The 25,512-nt window shown below is 43.4% G+C and overlaps 1 protein-coding gene across 2 annotated transcripts in view; it reads right to left on the bottom strand.

The window, feature by feature from the left end:
• reln (reelin) overlaps positions 1–12,011 on the bottom strand; it is a 117,374-nt gene extending 105,363 nt beyond the window's left edge. For both annotated transcript variants that reach the window (XM_050073171.1, XM_050073172.1), the window contains exon 1: positions 11,439–12,011. In XM_050073171.1, the coding sequence (XP_049929128.1) occupies positions 11,439–11,691 (253 nt within the window). In that variant the 5' untranslated portion in view covers positions 11,692–12,011. The remainder of the gene's footprint in view (positions 1–11,438) is intronic.
• Positions 12,012–25,512: the final 13,501 nt, after the last annotated feature.

Here is a 25,512-nt window from a genome sequence, read left to right as displayed (position 1 = left end):
AACATCTCTTCCACATGTTTACTCAATAATTCAACATAACAGCACTTGTTTTTATCTACATAGTTAGGAGACTACATATTATAATGTGACCTATCATAAAAAGTCAGGCTCAGTGTAGGACATAAAAGTTTTTTGTGGGATCTTGCTTCTTCCATTCAGAGGAGTAATACATAACATAATCATAAAAACTGTCAATAGATCAGACTTATTCAAAATAAGTAAGTCACACTTTAAAAGATAAATGAGCCATAGACCATTAGTCTCAGCTAGTTTTCCACAGAAAACCTCTACAGGTCTGTCACTGATCCTAAAAATACACAACTGCGCACAGATGTAGTTGAAAGACAACATGATAAATGCTATTCAGCAAGAAAATTTGAATTCAGTCCTCAATCTTAAACTAATCCAAGAGTTTGGCAAATTCTTTAAAGAACTGAAAGACGTCCTGGGAGCTGGAAAGGAAGGCAGGATATTGTGCCTCACTATTTTGCTCTCCGCTCCCCGCTCTTTCTTGGCGTGAAAATTACAGATTATGGCCAACTAAGTGAAAAAGTACTGACATTAGTCAAAGTCTGACGTGCCTCCATAGCTTTTGGGTATGAATGTTTGGGTGGAAGGAGAGTGACACAGTGGTGTGGGGTGGGGGGGCTTCATAGAGCAGAGGGGAAAGATTGATTTCTAATTAACAAGCTGGTTGCAGTAATGAAAGACTAGATGGTCTCTACTGGCAGTGGATCAATGGGGAGCGTTTCCCTTGACATCCAGTCTTAATCACACCGGCTCAGCTTGGTAAGAATGCACTCATTGCTGTAATTAACACTGTCACGCTCCCTCCATCACCCCTCTTTCACCCCCACCTCTTTTCTGTGGTAACCTCTACCTCAAACCTCTGCTTTCACTCGATAGCAAGGATCACTCAATGGCCCTATTATTCTATATCCTCTGCTGTCAAGACTAAGTGACGTGTGCACACAAACAAATGTGTTGAGTCACTGACAAAGACATTGGGATGTTCCTGCCTAAACCTTGGCCGGGCCTCATTCACAGCCCCAAGTACACTGACCCAATCACCAGAAAAAATGTTGCCATTGTACGTTTCTGCAAACCATGGATTCATTACATGTGTACGTTATTATGAAGCGGATACGTTGAATCTTTACATTTCAATAACGCTGTGGTTCAAGTGTGGTTCGGTTTAAGCAAAACCACTCAGTTAGCGTTAGGAAAAGATCACGTTTTAGCTTGAAATACCTGGTTTTGTTGTTTGTTGGTCTTGAACAGTGGTCTGTAGCTTGGCATGCGTCTCCCCTCCAGCTCTTAATGACAAAGTCAGCTATTTTACTATGTCACTTTACATGATATGCGTAAATCGTGCAGGTGTAGCGTATTTGTGGTTTGCATAAACGTGCATTTCCAACTGCAACTGGCAACAAATGTCCCAGGACCTTGTTATAGATACAATAGTTTTAGGTTTTCTCAATTACTTCTTGGTATTTCCGATATCCATTTCATCTAAAATAAAAAAAATTTAAAATGGATGATTATACAGGTATTTCCCTGATATCTACTGTCCCTCAAATGTGACTGATCTAAAACACTGTATCCTGGCAATTTCACTGAGAGATCAAAAAGGATGTGATAAATAAACATGACTGTCTATCTATGTGTCTATCTATTGCCACTGGTATGGCTGCCAGAGAGGGCTGAGGTAAATGGTGTGATGAGGTGTGATTAAGAGCTGGGCTCATTTCATATTCTTGGTCCCTGTGAAAGTGAGCACTGAGCAGCAGGTGACAGACACATGTTCCCAGCTTTGCGATAATTTTTTTAAGAAAGAGTGAAGCCGAGGACAGACATCAGCCAAAGAGAGAGAGGAACAGTGTCCTTTACAATGGATGGACACTCTCAGTTTCCCTTGAGTACAGTGAGGCAGGAAGGTGAAGTCGCACTTCTTCTTCTTCATTGGTCAGAATTTCAGTTGCCACTCGCTCCCTGACACACAATCAAACACCTGGTTCACTAAGGTGTAAGACATGCTGCTCCTCGGGGTGCTCCTTGGTAGAAAGGGATATTTTTGATTTACTGATGGCAGCAAAGAAAGGCAAAGGTAAGCCTATACTCAGAAATCTTTCTGACAAATCCTAAAAGCAAGATAAACGAGCTAATCATTATTGAGGTCTACTGGGATATTCTCTGTGGATGTTCTACTCCTGAGTCAGAGCTCACTGATGACACGTAGACCTGTGGGGGCTGGAGGTATGAGGTTTGATATGTGGGATTTCACAACAGAGCATGAGGGGAATTAAGTATTTTCAGGGGCCCTGTAAACACTAACCCCCTCACCCATGCTGTCACTTTCAGCAGCCATATGTGTGAGCCTGTGCACAGGCACCAATGTGTAATCTGCCTCTGCCAGCCTGCCGTGTCTCTTTGGGCAGAGTGGGCCTGGCTGTTTGAAGGAGGCTGGAGCTGAATGGGGGGTAGAGCTGGGGCTAATCCGCCTGTGCCACGCGCCATGTGCCCAGCACCCAGCCAGTTGCACCATGCCGCCTCCTCTGTAGTGGGTCCATTGGAGCGCTACAAGGCCCTCTGAATGCTATCAGCACAGACGACACACTGCCCCCCAAGCAGGGATTACAGCTCTCTCAATGAAGCCGCCAGGAGGAGGATCCAGAGCAAGAGGAGGAGAAGAGGGAGGAGGAGGTACACAATCCTCCAACAGGAGCTCCATTCTCTAAAAGGAAGAGGCCATCGGCAAAGCTGACACGCTAATCAACAGCGGCTGGGAAACCACCCCATGAGAACAACACGTCCAGCACGCAGGATGGGGAGGAGGGAAGAAAGGTTTAAAAAGGATCCATCACTTTTCAAAATCCGGCTTAGAGCCACTTGGTACTCCTTAAGGAGAATGAACACTGGCCCATTGTTACGAGGTAGATTGGGATAGCAACATTAGCATGAGTTTGCATAGACACACGGAGCCCTTAATGTTGTATGTAGACCTTGTGTTTGTGCTTTCTGTAATAAAAAAAAAAAAAGTAATTATGTTTACAACCTGTTTGTAAGTTGAAAGTAAACATCAAAGAGGCAGAGGCAGAGGAAAGGGGGGGGGAGTGTAATGTGCCAATAAAAAATAATTCAAATAGACTGTGGAGGGGTGCTTCCCTTGTGTTTTCTATTGGGAAACTCAGGCAGTAAATACAGCGTGGTTGGGATTCATCCTCACCCTCAGGGTTTAGAGTATGTTGTGTGGGCTCTGTGAGCTGATGTTCTGTTTCTCACTATGATTTACCATAGGGACTGATACATATACAATGACTCAAATACAGAAATCCTCATTAAAGTTCATATTCAGCAACAGCAGGAATCTGAGCAGGTAACCAATAAGAATGCTACCAAATTCTTTGTGCTTCAGGCGAGGAAAAACTCATTATGTCACTGTATTTTTGGGCGGTTTATATGTTGCTAAAGTTGTGCCAGGAGTAGAATCTTTGTTGGTGCTTCCTCTGTCTAAAACTTAAACCTCCAGACACCAGACAGAGACACGAGGGACACACAGCAAGCAAGTACATACTAGGACAGCAGGAGCCCAGCATCTGCACACCCCAGCTTGTATTATCAACAGAAAGGCACTCCAAATCAGGCAAACCCCCAAAAGGCAAGCACACACTCCAACATCCTGAAAATACTTACGCCCACTCGTCTGCCCACTCATGAAAGTTACTGAAAACACAACTCACATTTGCTTGTTAAGAGCTTTCTTGTTTTGGCTAGAAAATGAATCCGCTGAGGAAATTGAAAATAAAAAATGTAAGAGCTCCTTGCCGCTTGCCCAGATAAGACTGGCACAGGCACACACCTCTGCCTGGCGGGGATCCACTCACTGCCTTCATTTTTAGCTCTTTCTACCACACCTGGCACCACGCTGGCATCACTCTGGCACCAGCCTGGCAAAGGCTAACAATGTCACTGATATCTGAGGCGATTCTCCGTGCTCTGATGCAGTAAATCAATTTTCCACAAATGTAGCGTATAGGTGGCATCTGGGCCATCTCAACTCTCACGGCTTCAAATTCTCCAGAGCTGCTGCAGCTCACTGCCTCTTTATGAGAAAATGCAAAGGTAGAGACAGATCAAACGTGTGTGCAAGTTTCTTGTAACATCATTACGATGTCATACATTTGTATGGTATGTTACAATAGCTAGAGCATGCTCCTGTGACAACAACTTGACACAGCCATTTAGCACCTGACAGGAGGGAAATATCAACCTCCTATTCATGTTATCATGTTACATCCTATTGTAACATTGACACAAGTAAAATTGTAATAGCCCGCTGATCAGGACATTTGTGTTTAGCCAGCGTAACATCTGACCTGTCTCTGTGTCATGATGGATCACCCACTAAGAGCTGAGTGCTGCGTGCATGGCCAAGCGTGCATGTGTGACAAAGAGAAGATTCCCAATGAATATCCATTCTCATTTCTCGCCCATCTGCTCCTTCATATAAAGGAAACTGGCATATCTCGGTGAATACAATGCTCTTTAAATGGTTCATCATTCAATGTCCACAAAGACAGAACACCCAAACACACCCAGCAAGCCCATACAAACAGTAATACACTTGACACACTTCTCTCTACTCAGTGAAGTGACCTATTCAGACAAAGCAGCAGGAGGCAGAGAGGCTGAAGAGCTGGGGAGCTAATGAATGCACAGGTTTGGACCACTTGAAAGTGCTAGTGCTATCTGCATGTTGCTTTTCCTTTGCTCACAAGAGAGCCATATTAAACCATTAGCCCCTATCCCCTGTACTCCTTACCCCCCTTTTCAGTGTCCCGCTTCCCCTAAACGGGATGTCGGCATGAAAACTAGGCCAGTCGTTTGATGGTTCACTGACCAATGCTTGCTGCACCGTAAGAAATACTTAAAGAGTTTTTCTTGGTCCTTTAAGTAGATAAATATGAAATGCTACAGTTAAGCTGAACAGAGACGTGAGGAGCGCTAGACTGGTGGACAGGAAAAGCAGGGACACCAGCCAAATCTAATCACTTTGTAGGAACAGAACTCCAAGCAATGCAGCACTGACAAGAGGCGGTCAGAGGTCAGAAAGCAGACCCTTAACGGTCCCCTTAGAGGTTAAGTGCTGCAGAAGGCAATGATGGCTTCCCCTGGGCTGCTGACGTCACAGCTGACTGATGCCACTTTGGTATACAATCTAAATCTAAAAATGACTGTGAGTTTTGAAGACATTAAAGGGACAGTACACCCCACAATAAAAAATTGTTAAAGATATCGGTCGAAGAAATGTTGGCCTTTTCTCAACTATATTGAAACTTGATTGTACTCAGCTTGTGCTCAAAGCGGCAAACAATACATCTGAAAGACTCAACAGCAATGTCTGTTTCCAAAAATCATGACCTGGTTACCAAGATAATCCAGGGACCTTGTTTGAGCAGCTTCATACAGGAACTATTTTCTTTCTACCAAACAACACCTGCCAGATGTGCAGTATCACTGCACAGGAGGAAGCATGCTGCCACTGAGTTGGCTAACATTACAGGTCAGCCGAGTAGGACGCCATTAATGATTTAATTTCCCGCTGTCATGAGTATGAGCCTCTCATCTACAAGTAGAGTCACGCTTCCTTCTGCGTGGTGATACGGTTGGGGGGTGTAGTTTGGCAGAAAGAAAATAGTTCCTACATGAAACTGCTCGCAACCTGGATTATCTTGAGTAAGCGGGTCATGATTTCTGCAAAGAGACATTGCTGTTGAGTTTTTTTAAATAGATTTTTTGGTGTTTTCAACACCACAAGCTGAGTGCCATCTAGTTCCATTTTATTCAAGAGAAGGCAGACATCTCTACTGTTGATATGGGCAACACTTGGCAATGAACAATGAACAATCTAAAAAGATAAACAGCAATACAGGTAACAGGAAAACTATGTCATTTTGATTTGGGGATCAACTGTCCCTTTAAGATGGGCCCTGTTTTCATGGTGTCTCACTGTGGCTTTACTGATATGACCTGGCATATGGTAAGATAATGTCAGCTTCCCTACAGCTTTACAGGTTCCGTGTGTCTGTGACCTTCACTTCGACATGACTGACTTGTTGTTCTACAGACATCGGTCAACAGCACAGTCGCAGAAAAAAAAACACCCCCAACCACGACAAGTAATCAACTTTGCAGATAGATAATGGCCTTTTCCCATTGCAAGGCGCATTGAGTTGTTTCTGGTGGTTGGCAGGAGAGCTGCTGAAGTAATTCACAATGTCTAATCTGATAGGTTATCATGGGAAGAGCTGATGGCATTTTGTGGGGATGAATTTATCTCCAAGTTCCCATTAAGAATGTCATTTAGTGGCAACGTCCAAATCTCCTTGAAATGTTGATTGTTTCTTGGGCCTCTTCAATCATTTGCACATGAAAAGGTCCATGGAACAGGGACGGCTGTAGAGACCATTGACAGATTAGCAATGGCCATTTCAGCCTGTACTGTCAACTAGTTCTCTAAGCAGCTCTCTTGTTTCACCCTCTGTCACTTTCCCTCGCACCGCTGTTTCTCCTCCTGTTTTTCTATTGTGGCACTGTGGTAGAGACACACTGCTGAATCCCATTGAATATTGTTTGGCTTTCAATAGTGTGTAGGAACAATGAAAGTAGTGAGAGGGGGAGCCACATTGCCTACCTGAACCTGCATGCCTCAGTAGGGGCTTGTGTGAGTGGCTCATTCAGTGCTTTACACTGACATCAACAACCCTGCATATAGAAACAAAAACTCCACGCAATATGCAAATACGCATAGTGGGAATACAAGCACTCACTCAAGCTTTTCAAATACCATAACATGAAATCAACAGACTGAGGCTATGTTCACATTGCAAGCAAATGTGGCCCAAATCCGATTTTTTTTGCTCTCTTGTGACACAGATCTTATGTTTTTAGAGTAGTGTGGACACAGAAATCTGATTTTTTTTCCAATCAGATCTGAGACACTTTCATATAGTCTCTTAAATCCAATACATATCTGATTACTGTCCACGTGACCATTGTGAGAACAGTGATATTGGATGTCATGTGTGTTCCCACACATCCATGGTTTTTCCATGTCATACTTAACTGCACAGGTGCACATTACTCGCCAAACAGTTTTTAAGCAGTGCGTTGAGAACTAGAGACGGCTGCCGTAGCCGTACTGCCACTGCAGTAGGCTGCCCCGGTCGGCAGCCAACAGAGCTCGACTGCCAGACGCTATCCGACAGGGATAGCTTGCCTACATGCCGCGCCTGTGTTTTTGTGAGGCGCCGGTAAAGTATTGGAATATAGCCCTGGACATCTGAAGGTCTGTATGTACTGTTCCTTCGTGAAACCCTCCACATAGCGACCCCATCACTCCTGACTTCTCTCCTGGCCACATCTACACCTCTCAGCAATAGAGCTAGTAGACCAAAAGCCTATTTATACAACAGCCAGTTACCCCGAAAACAAACTGCCATTGCTCTGAAGCGCTACACACTCTCCCAAACAGAAGCACATGACTAATTAATATAGTGAATGATGGCATCTGATCTTCCTCGTATGGCAATAATTCAGGAGATGAAGCTTGCACCACTGTGTCATTCATTTTCCCCCAAATGCCTGTTTTGCAAATGTGACGTTTTTATTGTAGTTCCAACGCACAAGTGTGTGACATTATTGGCTGCATGTGGGATGCGTTCACACTGATGTCAGATATAAGCCCCTTCTATCATGAGAACAGTCTGGACAGGAAGAAATAATCTGAATTGCGTATTAAGCCCTGTAACGTGACAACAGACACCAGATGTAACAGTGTGCTCTACACAAACAAACATGCAGTGTGCTTGAGACCACTGTCATGATAAACACAACTGCAGCTTTAATCACAAGTGCGCACGCATCATTATGAACTAGGATGAAATCGTCAGAAAGAAATGGTACAAATTCCTCGACACACAAAGGCACTCAATCAATCTCACTGGCCCAATTTCTGCTCATGCACCTTCATTTTTTCTGGCTATTCTCTACTGACTTGCAGAGGACACCGCGCTGCCACACCATTCCCTCACCAATCTTTTCTATTGTGCTTTCTAATCATACTGCATAACACAGTAGATTGATGTCCCCTCTGCTCATGATGTGAATCCAATGTGCTTTACTGGAAAGGCCATGTTTTCTGATACTAAAACAATCTGTTTGGAGGAATTTTGCCTCTTCCTGTTCTCTCACTGCTGTGTCACCATCCCTTCTTGAATGCTGTTGTTCATCTGTTAAAATGAATACATAATGTTTCCAAAGAAGAGGGACAAGAAACAAGAATGAGAAACAACACGCTCTGATTGACTGTGTTTAGAAAGAGGGCTCTGGGTTTTGTGTTCTGATGTTGCTTCCTATAAACATGCGGTTGCTGTATGGGGAACATCTCGAATTCCCACAGCAGTTAAAAGAGGTCAGAAACAAAATAAAAAATGCTCTGACATTATTGAAATAAAGAACCGCTTCCTGAGTGTAGCAAAAGTGGTTCAAAAGGGTTGTTTGATTATTTAGAGGACAGGCTCAAATCCCAGCGTGACCTTTCTTCTTTTTGCTGCTCTCTCTCTTCTGAAAGATAAGGCTGTATGTGGGCAGTATGTGAGTGTGTGTGAGTGACACTTGGTCTCCATTTGTCTGGTACAAGGATTGACCCTAGAGTCTGAATGCAAGCACATAAATCTTTTCATTTCCCCTCGTTCTGTTTCCCAGCAGTTCAGAGTGTCTCTACAGTATTTCTGTTTCCATTTTGTCCACTATGACCCTGCCAATACACCCACCCTCTCAAACATTTCACACAGAGAGTAACGCAACCTCTCTTGGTCATTTCATTCTGATAGCTAAACACAGTAATCTGTGTCTATAACACACACACATACACAGACACAGAGTACACTGCCCACACATCGTCTTATCACTCAAAAGCAACAGAGAAGCGAGAGGCAGTGAGGTCAGGTCAGAAACCCAATTACCGTACGACAAATCGGCCACACAGAATCTTCCTCTGGCTCGGCACCGAATACTGAGGTGGTTCTTTGAGACACTCACCTTCTGTCTCTTTCATAACGGGTCATCTATCTCCTTTCTTTTTCTAACTTTCCCTCCCTCCACTAACAACCTCTCTCCTTCGCGCTCTTTCTTCAGTTTTCTTTTCTACAGCCCTTCAACAACCACACGGCCAGCATCTCTAATGCTTTCCGCCCACCATTTCCACATGCAGCTCTTTCAGTGGTTAGATCACACGTTGCTTTTAGAAGATTAAACCAAATGTAATCCAAAACTAAAGCCCAGAGAGCACATAGAAAGCAGTGAGAGAAAAAAAACCAATTGAGATCAAACCAAATAAAAGAAGCATGCTGAAATACAAGAGCTCATTCGCAGAAATGGACAAAAAAAAAAAAAAAAGCCACAAACACTTCCTTTGCCATTTTCCTTCACATCACAAGAAGATGTGATTTACAGTTTTTCCCTTTCTATGTTTTTCTCTCTTTCTGATTTCAGCAGAACAGGCAGAAACATGTCCACCCTCGAATCTAACACCTGTATATTGCACCCTCAAAACACCCAGTTCCTGCCATAATGAGCCTGGCTGCGACTGTGGTAGGAACACGTAAAGATGGATCTAACTATCAATGTTTGAGAAGATGAGAGAGAGGTGGAGAAGAGAGACAGAGAATGGGATTGCTCCTGATTGCACAACTAAGCACACAGCCAGCCACGTTTCATTTGCTCACTTGCCATTTATCCTTCCATCCCCATGCAAACTCAGTCAATACCCCAGAAATTTAACAATGAGGTGCCATCATGTGCCAAAACATGGGACGGAGAAAAAAAGTGAGCAGCTTGGAACCCTGTCATTTTTCCGCGCAAGCCCCGCTGCTGGTATCTTATCTGCTCAATCCTCTCATCGTCATTTAAATCTCCCCCTACTCCATCCGATCCCAGCCGTGGCCCTATTTAAATCTCTCCCTCCTCCCAGTCCACCACATTTCTAATGCTAATTATTTAAACCTCTCCGTGCGCTCTATCCCTCCTATCCACCAGCTAGTTATTCAAATCTCTCCCCGCCTGCTCTCCCTACAAGCCCGGCCCCAGTTAAAAGGTGCTTGACTGAAGGGTTGATCCGGGCTGTTATTTTCAGACAGAGGATAATACTGCTTCTTCCAGACTCCTCTCCTTTCCTGCTCTGTTTTCCTGGCCTTCTCATATCCCTTTCTTTCTATATACAATTACACAAACTCCGCTGCACGTATCCTTCTGGAATCATGAGGTTTATTTGCCATGATAATAGTCTGCAGTTGTGAACAGCGCAAGTGCAGTGCAATAAATCCACTGTTTGCCATATCGAATTAGGTGAACCACAACAAAGACAGGGTTGGGAAAAGATGTGGGTAATGTGCATGTGTATATTAAGGAAGTTAGATATAATCAGTAATATACATTCATACATCCAGCTCTTAGTGAAGAAAACAGCTGCATGGGAATGTGACCTTAGTGGGTCTGTGGTGGCCTGTGCGGGTCACTGTCCCCAGTGTTAAGTGAGTGGCGAGAGTGAGTGACTGAGCAATGATGAGACAGTTTGGGAGGTCAGAGGGGATCATTTTTCCAGAACCAGGTGCCAGCACATCAGTGTGGGAAAGGGGACATTAATCTCTGTCTCCTCTTACGCGCTACGCATGGTTTACTGATTTATAAGTCTTTATTTCTATCAGTCAGAGCTTTCTGTGGTGCCTCGTTTGTCCATTCGCACTTGCAGTTTTTGCACTCTCTCTCTCTCTCTCTCTCTCTCTCTCCCATTCAGTTGAAGGGATCTCGCTGTTAGTCCTGTGGAGAAGCCACCTACACATGGAGCATCAGGATCACAGCTCAGTAAAACACCAAAGCTGCTCACGGCACTGAACAGGAGTCCCACTCAGCATCACTACTTATTACAGTTACATAAATGCTGGTTTCCAACAACAGCCACCCCACACAAACTGCACACTCCCATATGCACACACCACAGCGGTGCCTCATGTGTGAGGCAAAACACCTGCAAGTAAAATGTATTTGTTGTACACGTGTGTGTGTGTGTGTGTGTGTGTGTGTGTGTGTAGAATCCTTGATCATGAAATAGTTTTTATATCTTTAATGTGAAATGTATTTTATGCATAATAACAATTTCAGCAACGTGTATTCATCAAGAACACATCTACAATATCAAAGAGAATTTCTGTCACAAGACGAAAACTAATAATACAAAATACGTTGTATTTTCACAACCAGGTCAAAACATTTCTTTTTTGTGAGATTCAACACTGATATGAACAATTTTCTAAAACAATAGATCCCATTCTCGTCAACATGCAGCAAAAACAAGTGGACACCGTAGTGGGTGTGCTCACCTTGATACTCCTGTCCAGGGGTGTAGGCGGTGGGGTTGCCCGTAATTTGGAGGGTGAGTAGCACCTCTCCCCCACCCTCTGCCACCCCAGTTCCTTCCAGCTCCCCGTGGTGGGTACACAGGAAGAAGAAGGGGTTGAAACGGGGGTAGAAGCTTGCAGGGGGCGCCCCGAAATCCACGCTGCTGCTCCCCAAGACTAGGGCCAGCAGGGCACAGCCTAAGGCGCCCCCGAGAGAGGCCCGCACCATGGCCATCTGCCCTCACCAAGCGAGGGGCTGAGGGAGTGACAGTGGGTGAAGAGTTGAGGAGAGTGATGAGTGGGAGCGAGAAAGGCACAGGTAGAGTTCCAGAGGACCGCTTTTGGAGTCCACCAAAAATGAGTCGAAAGTCCAAAAGTGCGTGCGTGAGAGCGTGTGGGTCTGTGTGTGTTTCTATGTGCAATATTTATATGTGTGTGAGAGTGTGTGGGCTTGGCCGTCAGGAAAACTGTAGAGCTCTGTTCTTCTGCTTCCTCTCCCTGTCCTACCTTCACTCTCGGGGAGTTCAGAGCTTCGCCTGTGCTGTCCTGCTCCGGCGTTTAAATACCTCACCCCCTCCCTCTGTTTCCCTCTCTCCTCCCACCCTCCCTCCCTCCCTCTCTCTGTCTCTCTTTCGCTCTAACACCAGCTCCACGCGTGCTGTATGCGCTCTACGAGACGGCCTCCCTCCTCTCTCTCATCCAGCTCTTCTCTCCTCCCTTTTCTCTGCCAGTCTATCACTCTGCCTTTTTCCTTAATCTCTTCCTCCCCCCCTCTCCTCTCTCCTTCCCTTTACCTCTTACTAAACCACTGTGTTACTCCACATTGCACTCTTGTATCCCTCTCCTGAGACCTTGGCTGTCTTATCTCTATGCATCTGTTAGTTTCTTCATCCCTAACCAGCCCACTGACATATCCCTTTCACTCTCCTCTCTTTCCTTTGTCTTTTTGCCCGTCCACCAGACTGTCTCCTCCTCTCCCACCCACTATCACACCTCCTTTTCCCTCCCTCTTCCGCTCTCTTCACCTCCCTCTTCTTCCCTGTGTCTCTCTGCTGCTCTCCCACTTCGTCCCCCTCCCCTCTTTCGATCTCCCTCTTTTTTCCAACCCTGTACCTCTCTGTCTCTCCTCTCGTCCTCAGCAGCACTCAGATTTGTTTTTCTTCTTCTCTACTGTTGCTTTTTTTCATGGGTTTTCCATCAGAATCTCCTTTTCCACAGGATTCTCCAACTTTTTTCTCCCTGTCAGAGCAGCGTGCGCCGCCTCTCTGCTCTAGATTAACCCACCACTACGGTGCAGACACCAGCCATAATGCTGCTTTCTCTCCCCCACCAGCCTCTGCTCCAGCTCACAAAATGATGGATAAGTATTTCTCTAACACCCAGTACACACCCCCCATCTCGCGCTCTCCTTTTTCATCCGGGAATAAATACAAACAACATGAATCTGCACCCCTCACACTTTTCAGCCACGCACTCCCTCCATGTCTCTCTCTCATCCATCTCTTGCTCTGTGTGTAAGTGATACACTATGCCCCCCCTCGAATATTCTCTCAGCAGACAAAGTCTGCTGTATAATGTGGTTCTGCAGAGAAAACCACATTAAATAAATTATAACTGTAAAGGGGGGAACTTAAAGAACTTGCTGTTAACACCGCTGAATGTCTCCTCTGGCGTTTCTCTTTAGCTGCCTGCTGGGTTTGTGTGGTTAAGTGCCTATTACAGACATAAACACTCCCAAGCCAGCGAGCTGCACACACACTCACAGCCACTTCATGTCCAAACAGCCTGACTGACCCACAGCAGGAGCACACAGCCAGGCCGGCATGGCCAGATGCTTTCACAGTCTAAATCACACAATCACACGAACACATGTGCACATACACATCATCCCTGCACACATGTCCATATACAATTCATGGATGATGAGAATACACGCAAGAGCAGAATGCATGTGTACCATGTAATGTCTCTGCCTGTATCTTGTTTCTCTCTGCTTTGGTTAGGATGGTTTTAGAGTGATTTTTATTTTAGTGAAGTCATTCACCTGCCAGGACAGCTGCTGCACCCAGGCCAGCTCCAGTCAGCATGTTTATCCACATAGCAGTCCAGACCAAGACGGCTGGACAAAGGCAAATATTATGCAACTTTAAAGAGCTTCCAAGCCTCAGCTTGCGGATTTTTATTATGGTGGTCAGTATGATCTATATTAACTCACAAATTAATGTCAGAACTGTAAGAAAAGCCCGCTAAGTGGAAATTACACAGCCTTGAAATTCTTCAAATAGTTACTTGCAGTTTGATTTTGAAGAAAAATTGAGCTCAACACGTTATTCTGTCAGATCAGATTTTGAAAAAAAAAAAAAAAAAAGCACCTCCTCTCTCCAATAAATGCCTGCTCTGTGCTCTCCTTGTTATACTGACTCTTTCACAATTCAGGCTCTACTGAGAACACTTTCTGCCTGATGAGATCATGTGTTTGAGTTGTAGTTTTCTTTTTTCATCCATGGACATGACATACAGTACTGCAATAACTCTTCCAGAAACTCAAAAGCCTTCAAGAACTGAGTCATCACAGTTGCTCAAATGAGCAAAGCACTTCTTTTTCCCAAATAGAGTCCACTGTACTACTGAGGCCAGACCCCTGCTGCTTCTGCTGCCCATGGGACAACACAACATCTGAAGGCTAAATAAAGTGATGTGGAAAGCGTGACAGCTGCTTCACAAGGACCAGGTGTGTTGTAATGTTTGTTTTAGTATGCCAATTTAAGACAATGTCAAGGGGTGTGCACTATAGCACTGTGAGAACAGCAGTGGAAAAGAAAGTACAGTAAAGAAATAGTGCGCGGTCCAACTGAAGGCAGTAACTTTTCAGACACGCTGTGCGTCCTCCCCAGCTGCTCTACGAGGTCAGTTAGGTGGACGACTCTGCTGAGACCGGAGAGTGAGGTCAGGGGTTATCTCAGTCCTCCTCTGTTGTTCCTCTCAACCAGCCACCCGCCAGCTCCTCAATGCCTTAATTAAGTACTTTTAATTAATCTAACTGCATTAACTCACCGGTGAGACTTCTTAAAGAGCTTAAGTCCTTACAGTATGTGCAGCTTCGATAGCATTCTTCTCTGTAAATGTTACCAAACTGTAGTTACAGCTTTGAGCCCGCACTGAAATAAACATACCTCTTAACTTTAAAGTTCTGACTTGGATTCAAGATTAAACTGTTGTACACTTGTTATTAAAAGTTTTCTATAACAAGTGAACAAGAGGGGCCTTTTGGGTCCAATGAAAGCAAGAGGTGTCTTTGGGAAAAGATATTCTAACACAAGTTGAACAAGCTAACATAACTTTTCTGAAAATCGCAATGTCCGTAGTCCAGGCTCTAAGTCGGGGACCAAATAATCCTCTTCACTAGCTGTTTGGCGATACACAAATGCGCTGCGGTTTCTGTTTTCACAGGTAAAAACAAGGTGAAGGAAGTGAAATCCAATTACAAGAATTCACCTGAAGCACATCTTCACTGCATTCCCATGCCAGGTATTAATAAGCCAGATAAACCATAGAATATACAATATATCTGACTTAAACACTAGTTTCAGGGTGGCATAGGGCAGTGAAATATGCAATATCTGCTTTGATGTGCTGTTAGCACCATATTTTAGCACCATATTTTATGTGACAATTCTGATGTGGTTGTGCTCTGAATAGTCCATTGACAGGTTTTTATTACATTACACTAAAAAACACCTGCCAAATCTCTCCACCTCTGTTTGGAGAACCTCCAGATAGGGAACACAGAGGTGTAAAACAAAATAAGCTTGCAGACAGGCTATTACATCAATAAAATAGTGAGATAGTTCCTGTGCTATGATACCATATGAGAACTCATGAGCCAGGTCTCCATCTAAATGCAGGTCAAATTCCAATCAAATTTTAAAAAGTTAGCAAAGAAAATTCAAATGCATGCACCTGTCAATCCACTACTGTTCTGTGAATATGTGGAGTTGGTTTAACACGGTAAGAGTAGCTGGCACTAACTCCAATCAGGTGCCATTAAACCATTACTGAAGAGGAGGGCACAACAAGATGATGAATTAAAGAATGTTGATCAACCAAATGGTAGAATAAAATGAAAAAACATGATGTAAATATGGTATTTATGTTTGTTTTGTGTATTAATCAATTTGAGGAAGGTTACAGTCTCCTCATCGCTTAACACAGATCGCTTCCTTCATCCACCATGCTGAAGCCTTAGTGGACATCACATGCTTTATTTACGTCATGATTAAGTCTGTCTCCTCTCACATTTTGTTTTTATTAATGCACCAACTTTTCCATCTCAGCCAAGGGTAAAAAACTTTTTTGCGATATTTTGAATTTTTAAGGTTGTGCTTTTCTGTGGAAATTAAAAATGCATATGAAAAAAGATGCACCTATTGTTGAGTTGAGTAGCTACAAAAAAACTTGTAATAAAATTAAGAAGAGAAGCTGATGCTGAGCTGTGTGATGCTGATCCCTTCCACTTAAAAAAAAAGAAGAAAAGAAAAGAAACTACAGTCCTTTTTTGCACTCCCCTCCATGCAGTACAGAGACAGAGCGCAACAAGTCATACTCTGAAAACCATGCCCACTGGACTGGAAAAACTATCGGCGCCACAGTTTGCAACCAAGGGCTGAAATGCTAACAAAATGCCTGTAGCTCCAATCCAATCCAATCCAATCCCCTTTATTTATATAGCACATTTTACAAATCACAGGGATTAGCAAAGTGCTGTACAGAACAAAATAAGTGCACAAAAATAGCTAAAAACATAAACACAGAAACACAATCGTCTAGTCAACAGCCAGAAAAGACTGGGCAAAAGACCACAAAACTCTCAGTATGAATTAAAAGCCAAGGTTAGCTAGCTAAAAACATTCAATATAAGCATGTCAAAGGACTATTTTAGCACCTTGTGTCTACCAGAGAGGAAGAGTTGCATTGACAAACTCAATATTGTCGGTCTATCTCAGTGTCCCTTCTCCTTACGTTGCTTACCTTGGAGAAATTATCCTACTAAATGGCTAGTTGTGAAACACTTTGATATTTACAACTATTTGTTCTAATCGCCAGCTAAGATCATCATTGAATTAACAAAGATCAAAACCAGGCATTACATAGTTTAGTTAGCTTAGACCTCTACAGTTTGGCCAAATTAGCCAAATTCTTGCTGCATCATTCTTGCTGGCTTCGGGATCAGGATCCCAGTTTTTCCTCATATCTTCCTGCTGATGCCTCATGTCTTATTGCTTCAAAGCTCAGTCTTGGTTCGGCAGCTTGTAAATACTAAGTTATGGATCCTTATGGAAGTGCATCCAACCACATAGCACCTTTTAGGCATTTTTGCGTTGTTTGCTAGCATACGTAAATGACGAGGTATCTTCGAGCAATACAAAGTCTATGGAGAAGGGAGAATTGTTTTTCCCTTCGATGGGGATGGGACTTAAATGCTCTCTGTCTCCACAGCAGAGGCATAAAACCCAAAACAGTCCAACAATGTTTCCACATTGTTCAGCTTTCAACATTTCAGGGCAAATCTCTCCCACGATTGGCCTGTTGCCAGTTTCGAGGTCTTTAACAACCTCTGTGGCCTCTGCCAGTAGGTTTACAGTCCACAGAGGGTGTGTCAGTCAGGAGCTTGCTACTGTTCCTTCTGCTGTCTGACAACATCCCAACTAGAGGTCAGCAGTTCTCCACTGATAACAGTTAATAGCTTAGCCTCAGCTCCCTGTTGAGCACCACTTTGCTGGTAGTTTGGTCCTGAAATTGAAAGGCCCATTCTAGGGGGGGGGAATTCTCCTGCAAGGAGATTGGGAACTTGGAATCTGAAAGACCATGTTCAAAGCTCCCATTACAACGAAAACTACTTTAAGTGGTGGTCAGAAGGTCTTTGGTGCCTGTCATGGTAGCAGCTGAAGAACCTGCTGGGTAACATCAGCAGTAGATGACGAAACAGGCTTTTCAGGTGTGGATAACCCAGGGACCTTGCTAATCAGTAGAAGGCAACCAAAAGGGACTGAATCATCTAAAGTTGCAAAAGTAAAAACTCAAGTCTAGAAAGGAATTAGTCTCGGAAAAGTTTCAGTAAAGAATCGATGAGTCACAATGGGATAAACACATTCACCAGATTTTTTTTTTTTATTCTTATTTTTTAAATCTGACAACACTTCTCAACAACCTGCCCAGTATGGTGCTAGCCTCTAACTATAAAGTTCATCATGTGAAATTTCTGTATTTAGTTCATATAAAAACATGTTTCTATCCTGGATTGACAACACAAGTGGATAATCATTATTTCTACAGTATAGTTTACATGGCTGGTACACCGACAACCCACGCAGCTCATTATTTTTAATTAGCCCCACTTATTTAGACAAAAGCCATGTGTCAAAGCCTCTTTATTCATTTCACTGAAACCACTGAATTGACACAACGGGTTTGCAGACGCATGGAACTCCAGCTAAAAACTCAAACACAAAAAAGTTGATCCTGGCTAAATTTGTGCCACTGTCCAGTCCACAGTCACATTGGACTGGTCAACTGAATGTGTGCAAGCACATATTTAGAATAACTGAAAATGACATTTGTCTGTTAATGCCAGTTTTACAGATATGACTTCTACATGTCAACAGTAGCGTTACTAATTGCATTTAATGCTACTGCCCTCCAACTAGAGGCCTATATCTGAACAGGGCCATAAGGTGGCATCAGATTAGTAGGAATGTGAGTCTGTGTGACACACTGACACAACTGCAACCTTATAATAGCAAAAAATGTGCTATCTATAGGCCACCAAATATTATAGTTATGTCATTGTTCATCATTAGATAACGTGTGTGTACACACATGCACAAATGTGTGTTTGTGTGCGACCTTCTAGAGCCTTCTCTGACCGGAGCTGCTAGCAGAGATCGGTCACAGCACAGTGTCCGCCGTCTGTTCCACACACCCCTGCTGAATACACGTGCTCACAGTGCTCAAACACACACAAATACATTTGCCCAAAATGAGGACCCTTGACACAGTGAGCAAGATCCCAGCACTCTAAGACAGAGTGAACGCCAGCACAAGTGTTTCTGATGCGCATGAGGCAGAAAGAGAGAGAAGCAGTGTGTGCCAATAGAGCCATCTGTTTTACCTGTAGCAGTCTTTATTAACAGCAACACACCTCCCTGTACCTGATGGCCTCCTTGTTTTCTTCATGTAGGTCCTGTCCTACATCCATCCACACTACACCATGGCCATTCTGCAGCCCCTTCCCCTATCTGCACACACACACAGACACTAACACACACTTAGACGCACACACATAGTGTGCGACTGGGGGCTATCGTTCTCCATTATGAAAACTAGGTCGGGGAGGCGTGGGTGAGCGGAGTGGGGCAGTAATTATTTTTATCATTATTAATTTCCACCTCAAGGTTGCGCCAGGGCTTTTTTGTCCGCTTCAATCTTCATTTCAGACCCCCTGCATCCACACACACAGACACACACACACGGCCACCATCACTACCACTGTCTTTGAAAAGGCTGCGTGCCAAACAAGGCAGAACAGAGGGTGGGGGCACAAAAGAGGAAAGAGCTCAAAGGGATGGAAAGAGTGCGATGGCAAGGGAGAGAGGGGAAAGCAGAAGCAGAGGAGGCAGGAGGGGTTGGATGTGTCGCTTCATCACTCACTGGACCCTAATTTACACTAACAGGTTGTTTACTCGATATGGCAAATGATAATAAAAGCCTGGGTGTTGGAGGAGGGGAGAAGGCAAGAAAAGAGAAAAAGAGAAAGAGAGGCCCTGCGGGAGCACTTCAGCTGTGATGGCTTGCACACTCCAATTAGTCCTATGAAAAGCTTGTCCCCCCTGAAAGGAGTAAAAGGAGGGGTGCATTACTCAATGTGTAAATAAAACCAGCCAGGATCACCCCAAAAACTCAATGCCCTGTCACAGAGGGTGGGCTGCAGTCACAAACATCAAGGCTCTCTCTGGGCCAGCACACATGGGACAACTGTGACGGTCTCAGCAGTGGGCACACAAAGTGACACAGATGAAAAAGACACCCTTGAGTCCACAAATGACACAGACATGTTTTTTACTGTATGCGCTGGTTTAGTTACTGTACTAACACAGACTGTATTTCTCTCTACAGTACACATTAACCAGGGACTGGGCAGACACCAAAAACCAAAAGTTTTTCCAGACTTTCTAATTACAAATATAAGATTTGACTGAACACAACAGGACCCAAGAAAAGTAAGATATAGTTATTATGAGTAAGATTGCTGACACACAAGTCCATGTCTGTGTTTTTCCATTGTAACCTTGCCCCAGTTTAAGTCACTACACATAGGAGAGCTCTTTTTCCATGTGCACTGCTGCCACAGAATAAATAAATAAATGCCACTATGCCAGAGGACAAACATTGTATTTTGACTCCTACAGACTACTACTACTACAAAAAAATGGAAACAAAGTGTGGAATGGCACCAATTTGCTCTTTGTAACCAGAACCTCTCTCAAAAATGGTTCAAAGTCAAATACAGAGAAGACAAACAAGTCTAGACAAGTCTTCCACATTAATTAAAGTCTTAATCCACTTCTGCTCCCACTGTACATAAAAAACTGTATCCAGCTATATGTGGTTCCAAATGGGTTCAAGGGTGTGAGCAGGGTCCTTTTCTGTGGGTTCATTTAAGCTCTGCTCCAGTTGGTCTATGTTTATTTCTTCAGTGCATGAATCCATTTTCAGCCCAAACCACCTGATGTTTTGAAAATGTTTCACTTAATTTGTAATGTATTTAGATTTGTTAGTTTTTGATGCAACTGCTGAGATAATTACAATTACAATCATGCTAATCGTCCGTAATTGAGTGATCCCTGATTGCAGTTGGAACGAGTGATCTAATTATACTTAGCAGTTACTAAAAATAGTGAAAGGCACACATGACAAAGTGATCACAGAACACTGTTGTACTGTTCTGACTTCAGATACTTGATGTTTTTACATTTTATGCGGGTGATAAGTGGTCCCTGTTCTGTCTCTCGTACCTTCAGGATTAGGCAGAGAACCCCTGGAAGTGGCTCCACTGACAACTTGACAAATAAAGCTGTCCTGTAGATCAAGTGGAGTATCATCCTTTGAAAAACAGTAGGATCAACATTCCCCACATACTGTGGTCCTCCTCTCTCTCACATAAACAACTGACCACCAGACTCAAATCTGTTGTTTGGACAAAGTAATATAAACTGTCTGAGTGCTAAGTTGATGGGTAGTTAACTTGTCTTAGTGAAACCGCCGCTTCTGGAAAAGTTGGCAGACACAATTAGATAACGATTAGGCAGTAAAGTCAATGTGACTGTGTGTCTGAGAATTCAGCAGGACAGAATTAATCTTGAAAAAAGAACAAGTGAGTCACTTGTTCTTTCTCTCGGTTTCAGACCACATTAAACTGCAGAACACACTTGAAAAGCTGCAGACATTATGTTAATGTAAACTAAGTGAAGCCTCTTAAAGAACAAAAATATTTAAGATGTTGTTTCATTACTCAATATAGAGCCACAGACATCAGTGTATGCAAACTATTGTATGTGTTGTTTTAAGATTTGTGTCTTTCAGTGGAGTTTTCTGTCCCCAAACTAATTATGTCTTCAAATAAAAATTCCTTATTAAGCTCAAACTGGTCACGAGTATTGTTTAGCTGTCACTAGCCAGAAAACTGAAGAGTGTACTCGAGTTGAGCAGTGTGCCAAGACCATTTGTTACTTAGGTGAGTTATACTCTCCAGCTCGCTGCTTGGCACGGATCAATTCTCTTTGCACTGCATGACTAAAATCATGTTGATAAAACACACAAGTATTGGATTTACATAGAGAAAAATGTGATGGCTGATGATTCTGTCTCTAACATAGTTTTTCAGCCTTTCACTGCCCACAATTTTAAAGGAACACCTGTCATGGCCAATCAGATTCAGGACTGGCCTTTGCCACCCCTGGCCCTTTCCTGTTTTAGCTTAAAGTTTACTTTTAAAAGAAATGCCAGGTCATGGTATAACTAATCAATCATACAGGCAGTACTCATTTTTATCACACAGCCCATGGCCTTCTGCCGTGTATAATAGCAAATCCAATATTTCAATGTAAACATCAACCTTGAAAACATTATTGTTATTATACTAGTTTCATAACATTTATTAGCTTTGTCAGACAGGTTTTCAAGTTTCTGTAAGTAAGAAAAGTTTCAAGAACCAACCAACTGTTCCACTGTGACAGACTAGAATTACAGCCTTGCAGTTGTTTGCCTCCACCAACCAGTCCAGTTGCAGTTTATATCGACGTTTACCCTAATCTCTATAAACAGATACCAGCATAGAAATGCAGAATCTGAAGGCAACAGGACAAAATTTAGTATCGTGAATGTTCTGGTATCCGCTTGTGGTTCATTTTACAGTCCAAGTAGTATTGACCAATCACGTTTGAGCAGGTTCTGGTTGCATGTAGGTAAAGAGTCCATGTGCAGAGCGGTACGCATTGGCCGAAATGCAATTTCAGAACTAGGGCTGCCACGATTAGTCGACTAATCGATGACTAATCGACTATTAAAATAATCGGTGACTATTTTAGTAGTCGACTAATCGGTTTGAGTCATTTTTCATAGAAAAGCACTATAAAAGTACCCCAAAATACTCTTAGTGCAGCTTCTTACGTTCAGATATTGGCAGCTTTACACACTCTCCCGTGACAGTGAACTAAAACCCTTTGGCGTATGAAACAAGACATTAGATGACGTAATTTTGGGGTTTGGGCGAGACAGACCAACATTTTTCAACATTTTAACACATTTTTCGATGAAATGATTAGTCGACTAATCGAAGAAATAATCGACAGATTAGTCGACAATGAAAATAATCGTTAGTGGCAGCCCTATTCAGAACACATCGGCTACCGTCTGACCACAATTTAGTTTTTTATTAGCTTCTTGTTTAACTTATTTGTATTCATGTGCAACTCCAAATCCATTCTTGCATCTCAAGTCTCTAATTGGACTGTAAACATCGACAGGCGCACTTAAGGGGAAGTCTTGGCCCAGATATCCGTAATCCCAATCTCCACTGTCTACACTGGACCCAGAGCTTGGCTATAGCCCCCGGAGGCTAAGTCATCGTCAGACCGATAGCCAGTGGGTTTCGAGATGATAAAATATTGTTCTGTCTCTTCTATCTAAATTACTGTAATGTCATATTTCTTCTCTTTCAAAAAATTACAACATACAGCACAGTAATTACTGGTTTACTGTACCCTAAGCTGGCTGAGTTTTCACGTTTGAAATCAAAATTAGAGTTTTAATTGACATCAGTAATCATTATAATTTCCTAGCAGTCAAAAAAGAAAGACATGTTATATTTTCATGTATTAGCTGGCAAGCAGTTCATTGTTATAAAAGGTACATGAAGCAATGATAAGTGTGTGAAAAACAAGTGGGACACAGCTACAGTATGTTATGTATGTAAAGTACACACTTAAGAATAGTTCATGTACAATCATTCCTCCCCTGCCGTCTTCCTCGCCAGACAGAAGTGCATTTTTTTTGGCGTTCACTGCAGGGGCGCCGTTCCACTGAACACACACAGAAATAAGTGGAGGTTAAATGAGTACAGGTGCACATTGTTGTCCTGATGGACTGGTCCTAACTCTGTCTGCCTTGTGAGCCGCACTTTATTCCACAATGGCAAAACCATGAATTACAAATGCTGGGGCTCAGACATCATTGTCTGCGGTGGCTACAGCAGTGTCTGTATATGTCTGTGGGTTTAAATGGTGGAGGCACATGGCCTGGCACAATTTAAGTGTGATGCATTTTTCAATAGCTGTGAGTCATAGTTCTTTCTGAGTTCTGAGCATGGCGAAGTGCGTCGCTCAGGGCTGCCTGCGTCCACAGACTGCTGGCCTCGTACTTCTTTAGCATTTGCTAGACATTAAATCTGTTCTCCAAACTCCACGTTTTCAGTTCATCTCCCAGTTCACTGTCATCACAGCAACTCCCCTCCCATCCTGCAGTCATGGTAACGGAGCTGTGAAAGAACAAGCCGAGGAATATGAGACATGGGAGATGACAGACACATGGCCACATTGTGACAGAGACAGACGGAGTGAGTGCTGAGTGGTTTGACACCACAGACAGCCATTTCCCCATCCTAACATCCAGCATGCAAGCAATTAGGGAGGACAGGAGGCAGAAGTTATGTGGGACCCAGCAGAGTCAAGAAGAACAGTATTGCTAGTGTTTGAGTGGCACTGGAGAGCAAAGTGAGTGGAAGTAATCGCTGAAAACATGTTTTATTGTTTAAAGGTACATGCATGTCTTTTTGGTCCTGGGGTATCATTTTCTGAGCTGACATGGGACTAGTTTTCTGTATAAAGAGATCAATGTGCTGACCTACTGACATGAACTTTTCAACATTCTAGCTCCAATTCCCTTCTGTTACCCTTTCTGCATTCAAGAGAACAGCTATGAATGTGTCTGAAAATCAATGAGATAAATGATAGAGAAATGTCCTAACATCTAAAAATCCTACACGCACACAAAAAAAAAAACAAAAGTACAAAAGAAAAAAACCCTCTGCGTTCACAGAAAACTCTTATAGCCTAATAGATACAATATTGATTTTAGTGTGGTTGGTGCAAATGTCCATGAACTTGTACGAAAAATAAATAAGACAAAACAGCTCTTGTTCTCACTCCGCTGTGTCCTGCATAATCTGAGCTGTTTTCAGGCATTGTGCTCAGCAACAGCCTGGGAGAGGTTGCTTTTCTTGTGTGTGCAATAGATGCCCAGCATGTCTGGCACACACATAATAAAACAGATCTATCCCAAAAGATACCATTCATCCCTAGACATCAGCTCAGGCTCTCACTTCATACAAGATAGAGGGTGCATAAACACACATGCAGTGGTAGCAGCAATAAAATGCTCGCACACACTCATAAACACTGTTGAGATTCACACAAACTCTCACTCACACGGTGCTAACACACACAGACACACTTGGAAAAACAGGCAGTTGTAGTAGAGGTGTAAATGTGCATGCACACACGCACATATTTGCACTTGTAGATACACACATTAAAAACACAGAAGGAGGAGGGGAAAGGGGGCACTGAGGCCATGGAACATACAACAAAAAGCAAGCAGACAGCCTTGAGCTATGAGCTCAGCTAAATAAATAAATAAATAAGTGAAAATCTCATTTTAACCCAGTAGCTTCACACCCCCTCTTGGAGCCCACTCCTCCTCCCTGCTCTCCTCCTTCTCCTCCTCCCCATATCCCTGATCAAGGTTTCATTCTGGAGAAGCACAAAGACTGGCTGCCCAGCATTCATCTCTTCAACTCCATCCATCCCACCTACCTTGGGGCCTCCAGAGATGTGGACCAGGAGCACTGCACTGACTGTGTTTTCTACCTTTCTTTATTCCCAGGAGGAATTCCAGCAGTACCAGACCACCACAGATCTGACACCTGGCAATCAAACCTGCAGAGGGGGCAGGGTCCAGACTGTATGTGTTTGTGTGAATCTACTGTAGCAAATTCAATTGGCTCCATTTCATATTCCATAGTTTACTATGAACTGTGAGGCTGGTAGGATGATACCAATTAGAGGAAGACATGGATGTCATGGGAGCTTATAAATTCCACATCGTAGACCACAGTCAGCACACAACCTTCTTATTTACAGTCTAGGTTTAGCCTTCTGTAACTCCACGGGCTAAATGCTGCAACCCACCACCTCATTTAAGCCGAGTTGTAGCCGCATCCATATTGTGCTACATTGTGTAAACAAGCAGGGATAAGTAGTGGCTGTGGGCATGTGGATTTCTGTGGGTGTGGATGCTGGGGAGACGCGGAGGATCACGGCTGTTTTGGCATGTAAACCCCACACAGATGGATGAACATCCTGCCCTGGGCTGGGGAAACCAAATGGATTTGTACAGACGTGACACATCAACTCAAACTGAGCACACAATCAGACTCTGAAAA

The sequence above is a fragment of the Epinephelus moara genome, chromosome 20 (genome assembly GCF_006386435.1).
Source record: "Epinephelus moara isolate mb chromosome 20, YSFRI_EMoa_1.0, whole genome shotgun sequence".
Taxonomy (NCBI): domain Eukaryota; kingdom Metazoa; phylum Chordata; class Actinopteri; order Perciformes; family Serranidae; genus Epinephelus; species Epinephelus moara.
Note: the sequence above shows the minus strand (reverse complement) of the source record. Positions and strands in the feature narration are given on the sequence as shown.